Raw genomic sequence first — 7,465 nt, 5'->3', positions numbered from 1 at the left:
TAAAATGTACCAAGCCTGGGCGAAGGGGCATCCACCGCCAGCTTATCCCGCTAACCCCGCTTATATCCCACCATTGGCTCAGCCTCAGGAGCCACCCACTGTGAAATCATCTCCAGCCTTTCCCCTCTACCAACAATTCCAAGGCACCACTTCTCATACATCACAGGCTCCTCCACCCAAACAAGTCTCATACCCTCCTCCACCAATCACTCCCGTTTTTGTGGCACCTCCGCCTGCTACCCTACACCGATCCTCCAGTGAACCTCTGCTCCATACTCATGACAACCAATGTTTTTCCCCTGAACCTACCTTCAAAGTTCCAGAACCCTACTCTTATACCCCTCATCTTGATCTCATGGCAGACACCGAGAAGCCGCCCAAAAACCCTGAGCAGGAGGAGATGATCAGAAAGGTCAAAAGCCTGGAGTAATCATTCCGAGACATGAGGGGTTAGGGGGCCAAGTAAGTGTGGCCTATAAAGATTTATGTCTGTTCCCAGATGTTCAGTTACAGACCGGGTTCAAGATGCCTAAGTTTGATCTGTACGACGGGCATGGAGACCCAGTAGCACATTTAAGGGGATTCTGTAGCAAGATGAGAGGAGCAGGAGGAAGAGAGGAATTGCTGATGGCATATTTCAGCCAAAGTTTGAGCGGATCAGCGTTAGAATGGTACACTAGACAAGATCATAGCAGGTGGTACACCTAGGACGACTTGGCCCAAGCCTTTGCCTATCATTTTCAATATAATCTTGAAATCGTCCCAGATCGACTGTCATTGACAAAGATCGAGAAGAAGCCCGGTGAGAGCTTCCGAGAATATGGGTTCCGTTGGAGAGAGCAAGTAGCGAGGGTTGACCCCCCGATGAAAGAAAGTGAAATGGTTGATTATTTCTTGCAGGCTTTGGAGCCCACTTATTTTGGTCATTTGGTGTCGGCCGTGGGCAAGTCCTTTAATGAAGTTGTGAAAATGGGAGGCATGGTTGAGGAGGGACTCAAGTCCAATAAGATCATGAGTTATTCAGCAATCAAAGCAACCACCCAGGCCATTCAAAATGGTACTGGAGGTGTACTTGGAAAGAAAAAGAAAGAGGACGTCGCAACGATCGAGTCAGCAGCTTGGGGTGGATCGAGGAACCTTCCACATTACTACTACCAGCCTCGACCCTATCCCCAAAATTACCCCCACACTCCATATAGCCCACCACAACATTACTACCTACCGCCAGATCCCCATTTTTCTGTCTATCATGCACAAACCTATACCCAACCTCCCGCTCACGCACAATGGCATGCGCCGGCTCCCCAAAGTCCATACCAAGCTCCACAAAATAACTATCCACCTCCAAAAGCCTACAGAAACTCTCCTGGAATAGGTTTTCGACCCAATCAAGCCTTTAAGAATGAGAGGTTACAGAAGCAAAAGACTTTTACTCCATTGGAAGAATCCTATACTAGTCTATTCCACAGGCTGAGATAGTTGGGTATGTTGAGTCCAATCGAGGCCAAAATGCCGAATCCCCTTCCTAGAAATCTTGACCACTCGGTAAGTTGTGAGTATCGTTTAGGGGCCCCGGGACATGACACAGAGAAGTGTTGGAAACTGAAAACAACTGTGCAAGAGCTTATTGATACTCATCGGATCGAGGTTCAGGCCCCAGAAGCTCCAAATATCAACCAGAATCCGCTGCCAGCTCACCATGAGACCCATATGATTGAGTTGATACACAAGGGAGGGGAGCCTAAGAAGCCCTCGCAGACGGTGATGATGATCCGTTCAAGTGAAATCAGTTCAAAAGAAAAGGTAACCAGTGGGAAATCAGTGGTACATTTGAAAGGGGTAGACAATAAGCCAGTTGTGGTAGCAGAGAAAGGGTTATCAAGCATTGTTGCAGTGAAACCAGAAAAAACTAAAGTGGTGGTACCGGGGGTTATAATTAAACCTGTTGTGGTCGTGAAGGGTGCTCGCACAGAGCCTGTTATTATAAAACTAGTAACTCAGCTTCCAGTGATCAACAGCAAGGCGGTCCCGTGGAATTATGAACGAGTGACAGTAACTTACCAGGGGAAAGAGGTTAGAGAATAAGTGTGTGAGACCCATGGCTTGACTCGATCGGGGAGATGCTTTGCCCCCGAAGAGTTGAGAAAAGCTAAAACTTCCAAAGACAATCCAGTGTTGATGAAGAAAGCTGTGACTGAGGAAGAAGCAGAGGAATTTTTGAAAAAGATGAAAGTGCAGGGCTATTCCATTGTGGAGCAGTTAAGGAAAACACCGGCTCAAATTTCCTTATTGTCATTATTGATCCATTCCGACGAACACCGTCGGGCTTTGATGAAGATCTTGAACGAGGCCCACGTCCCTGATAAAATCTCGGTGAACCACCTAGAAAAGATAGCTAACAAGATATTTGAGGTAAACAGAGTTACTTTTTCTGATGATGAGTTGCCCGTGGAGGGTACTGAGCACAATACAGCCATCTACCTGATGGTGAAATGCGAAGATTCTGTGATTACTCGGGTACTGGTCGATAATGGATCTAGTGCAAACATTTGTCCTCTCTCCACATTGAACAAGCTGAATATGGAAGATGAAAGAATTCACATGAATAGTATTTGTGTTCGGGGATTCGATGATGGAGGGAAAGATTCAGTTGGGGTCATAGTGCTTGAGCTCACCATAGGGCTAGTTGATTTTACTATGGAATTCCAGGTACTCGATGTGGCTGTTTCTTACAACCTGCTATTGGGACGACCTTGGATTCATGCTCCCAAGGCAGCCCCGTCTATTCTACATCAAGTTGTCAAGTTTGAATGGGATCGACAGGAAATTGTTGTACATGGTGAAGTTAATTTATGTGTGCCCAATGATCCATTATTCCGTTCATAAAGGTTGACGACGACAAGGTACCGTGGGTTTATCAGGTTTTCGACACAGTATCGGTAGAGAAAATTCCGGAAGGAAGGTGCGTTCCAACTCCAAAAATGGCTGCGACATCAGTCATGATAGCCGTTGAAATATTGAAAAACGATTTTGTACCAGGCAAGGGTTTGGGTGCATCACTGCAAGGTATTGTGCAGCCAGTTTCTCTTCCAAAGAATCTGGATACTTTTGGTCTGGGGTTCAAGCCCATAGTTGCAGATGTGAGACGAGCTCGCAAAATGAAACAGAAAGCATGGGCACTGCCAAAGCCAATCCCGCGTCTGTCCAGATCATTCGTCAGGCTGGGTGTCGGAAGGCAATTATTGTCAAAGGTTCCTGGATCGTTGATTGGTGCTGATAGAGACTTGGAGAAGGGACTCGAAAGGTTTTTCGCTGAGGTTAACATGGTTGAGGCTGGGGAAGGGTCGAGCAAGGCAGATGTGCAATTCGTGGGACCACGTGCAAAAGTCAACAACTGGGAAGCCACTCCTCTTCCTATCTGGAGGGAGTCTTGGTAGTGGGTTTTGATTTTCTTTTAGTTGTCTGGATTATTCCAGGGTCTGTAATTCAGATATTATGTTCCGTCCAGTTGGATGTGCTAAAACCCTGTTATCTTTAAATTCAATGAAATGCAATTGTCCATTTTCCTTCATTTCTTCTAATTTTATTTTGTTTTCTTCTTTTGTACAGTCCTTTTTATGCTTATATCAATGACATGACATGTATGAGGAATCTCCGGCCCAGTTGTAAAAGCCAATTTAACTCTGAAATAATAATACAAGAAATTGAGTGTGATAACGAGTTGGAATTTGATGATGATAAGGCCTATGAAGAAATTAGTAAAGAACTAAGTCATTTTGAGGAAAAGCCCAAACCTAATTTGAACGATACAGAAGCAGTTAATCTAGGGGACCAAGATAATGTGCGTGAAACTAAAATAAGTGTCCATCTAGAACCTCAACTCAGAGAGGAGATAATTAAAGCACTGTTCGAATACAAAGATGTTTTTGCATGGTCCTATGACGACATGCCGGGTCTAAGCACTGATTTAGTAGTGCACAAATTGCCCACTGACCCGGCATTCCCTCCTGTCAAACAGAAGCTGAGAAAGTTCAAAACAGATATGAGTGTAAATATCAAAGAATAGGTTACCAAGAAGTTCGATGCAAAAGTCATTCGGGTCACCCGGTATCCCACCTGGTTAGCCAATGTTGTGCCTGTGCCGAAAAAGGATGGCAAGACCAGGGTGTGTGTTGACTATCGGGATCTCAACAAGGCAAGCCCAAAAGATAATTTCCCATTGCCGAACATCCATATCTTGATTGATAATTGTGCCAAGCATGAGATTGGTTCTTTTGTGGATTGTTATGCGGGTTATCATCAGATTTTAATGGACGAGGAAGATGCAGAAAAGACGGCATTCATCACTCCATGGGGAACATACTGCTATTGGGTCATGACATTTGGCTTGAAGAATGCTGGGGCAACCTACATGAGGGCTATGACAACAATATTCCATGATATGATACACCGGGAAATCGAGGTGTACATAGATGATGTGATCGTGAAGTCTAGAAAGCAATCTGACCATGTCAGGGATCTGAGAAAGTTCTTCCAAAGGCTTCGCAGGTACAATCTCAAGCTTAATCCTGCAAAATACGCGTTCGGGGTGCCGTCTGGAAAGTTGTTGGGGTTCGTAGTCAGCCACCGGGGTATTGAACTGGATCCATCGAAAGTCAAGGCCATCCAGGAATTGCCACCTCCGAGGAACAAGACTGAGGTGATGAGTTTGTTGGGGAGATTGAATTATATCAGCGGGTTCATCGCTCAGCTCACGACAACTTGTGAGCCTATCTTCAAGCTGTTAAAGAAAGACATTGCGGTCAAGTGGACAAATAAATGTCAGGAGGCATTTGATAAGATAAAGGGATATTTGTCAAATCCACCCGTGTTTGTCCCGCTATAACCATGGCGACCTTTGATTCTATATTTAACGGTATTGGACAATTCATTCGTCTATGTATTGGGTCAACATGATATCACTGGCAGGAAGGAGCAGGCCATCTGTTACCTCAGCAAGAATTTCACGCCCTACGAGGTTAAGTATACTCATCTTGAAAGACATGTTGCGCCCTAACTTGGGTGGCACAGAAGCTGAAACACTATTTGTCATCTTATACTACTTACATCATATCTCACTTGGATCCATTGAAGTATATCTTTCAGAAGCCTATGCCCACAGGGAGGCTTGCAAAGTAGCAGATCCTGCTCACAGAGTTTGACATTGTCTATGTGACTCGGGCTGCAATGAAAGCACAGGCCTTGGTGGACCATCTGGCCGAGAATTCGGTTGATGACGATTATGAACCTTTGAAAACTTATTTCCCTAATAAAGAGGTTATGCACATTGATGAGTTGGAGCAAGTTGAGAAGCCGGGATGGAAACTTTTCTTTGATGGGGCTGCAAACATGAAGGGCGTGGGGATAGGACCGATACTTATTTCTAAAACAGGGCAACACTACCCTATTACGACTCAGCTTTGTTTTTACTGTACCAACAATATGGCTGAGTACGAGGCGTGCATTCTGGGTTTGAGGTTAGCTGTGGATATGGGTGTCCAGGAAGTCTTGGTCTTGGGCGACTCGGACCTTCTGGTGCACCAAATTCAGGGAGAATGGGAAAAATGGGATTTTAAACTCATACCGTACAGACAATGTTTGCATGACCTTTGCCAATGGTTTCAGTCGATAGAATTCAAGCATATCCCGAGGATCCATAATGAAGTTGCAGACGCTTTGGCTACTTTGGTGTCGATGCTACATCATCCAGATAAGGTTCATGTGGACCCTCTACAGATTCAGGTCCATAACCAGCATGCTTACTATAATATGGTAGAAGAAGAACTTGATGGGAAGCCATGGTTCCATGATATCAAATAATACATTAGGATGGGAGTATACCCATTGCATGCCACAGGTGATCAGAAAAGAACGATCCGATGATTGGCCAGTGGATTTTTCTTCAGTGGAGGGGTGTTGTATAAAAGAACTCCAGATCTGGGATTGCTAAGATGCATAGATGCAAGACAGGCTACAGCTATCATGACCGAGGTACATTCTAGAGTTTGTGGACCGCATATGAGTGGGTATGTTCTGGCAAAGAAGATTCTCCGAGTAGGTTATTACTAGCTCACTATGGAGCGAGATTGTATTAGTTTTGTGCGTAAATGTCATCAGTGCCAAGTGCATGGAGATTTGATTCATTCTCTACCATCTAAATTACATACAATGTCTGCACCATGGCCCTTTGCTGCTTGGGGCATGGATGTCATTGGGCCGATTGAGCCAGCAGCATCAAACGGACACAAGTTTATTCTGGTAGCCATTGATTATTTCACCAAGTGGGTTGAAGCGAAAACTTTCAAATCTGTGACCAAGAAAGCAGTGGTTGATTTTGTGCATTCAAATATCATCTGTCAGTTTGGGATTTCGAAGGTAATCATCACGGACAATGGCGCTAATCTCAACAGTCATCTGATGACAGAGACATGTCAGCAGTTTAAGATTAAACATCACAATTCCACCTCATATCGCCCTAAGGCAAATGGAGCAGTCGAGGTAGCCAACAAGAATATAAAGAAGATACTTCAAAAAATGGTGGAAGGTTTTAGGCAGTGGCATGAAAAGTTGTCGTTTGCATTGCTGGGTTATCGCACTACTGTCTGTACTTCGGTAGGGGCCACCCCTTATTTGTTGGTGTATGGCACCGAGGCAGTAATACCTGCAGAGATTGAAATCCCATCCCTTCGGATTGTCGTCGAGGCAGAAATCGATGACGTTGCATGGTTCAAAACCCGCTTGGAGCAATTAAGTCTGATTGATAAAAAGAGATTGGCAGCAGTGTGTCACGACCAATTGTACCAACAGAGAATGGCGAGGGCATATAACAAAAAGGTACGTCCATGGAAGTTCGCAGTGGGTTAGTTAGTGTTGAGACGTATTTTGCCTCATTAGGCTGAAGCAAAAGAAAAGTTCGCCCCAAACTGGCAGGGGCCATTCATTGTATTTAGAGTATTGTCCAATGGCACATTGTATTTGACAGAAATAGAAGGCAAATGTGTAGAAATGGCTATCAATTCCGATGCAGTCAAGAGATACTATGTATGATTTCTTTGTTTGATTGTACTTGTTTGTATTTGGCATATTTTGAAGATTGAAATGACGAAGGTGTTTTGTTCTGCTATCTAAACACTTTATCCCTTGTCACCCCTTTTGAGCCTTACTTATTTTCTTTCATACCCCTCTTTCGGGATCAACGACACGATGCAGAAACGCAAGTGCGGAGGATAAGTAAGTGAAAAGAAAAAGGAAGAATGAACAAGAAAGGAAAAGGAGAAGGAAAATGAAAAGAGAAAAAATAGAAAGAAAAAGAAAAGAAAAGAAAAGAGAAAACAAAGAAAAAAGGAGATAAAAGAAAAAGAAAAAGAAGAAAAGAAGAACAATAGAAGAAAAAGAGAGAAAGAAAAGAAAGAGAAAAAGAAAATCA

The 7,465-nt window shown here is 44.0% G+C and overlaps 1 protein-coding gene across 1 annotated transcript; it reads left to right on the top strand.

The window, feature by feature from the left end:
* The first annotated feature begins 5,226 nt into the window (after window positions 1–5,226).
* LOC138868285 (uncharacterized) lies at window positions 5,227–5,859 on the top strand. Its single transcript, XM_070145828.1, has one exon. It carries the CDS (start codon window positions 5,227–5,229, stop codon window positions 5,857–5,859), a length of 633 nt encoding a protein of 210 aa, XP_070001929.1.
* The last annotated feature ends 1,606 nt before the right edge of the window (window positions 5,860–7,465 follow it).

The sequence above is a fragment of the Nicotiana sylvestris genome, chromosome 5 (assembly GCF_000393655.2).
Source record: "Nicotiana sylvestris chromosome 5, ASM39365v2, whole genome shotgun sequence".
Lineage (NCBI taxonomy): Eukaryota > Viridiplantae > Streptophyta > Magnoliopsida > Solanales > Solanaceae > Nicotiana > Nicotiana sylvestris.
Note: the sequence above shows the minus strand (reverse complement) of the source record. Positions and strands in the feature narration are given on the sequence as shown.

Coding starts and splice junctions, on each gene's coding strand:
- LOC138868285 (XM_070145828.1), top strand. CDS start 5,227: ATGAAAGCACAGGCCTTGGTGGACCATCTGGCCGAGAATTCGGTTGAT.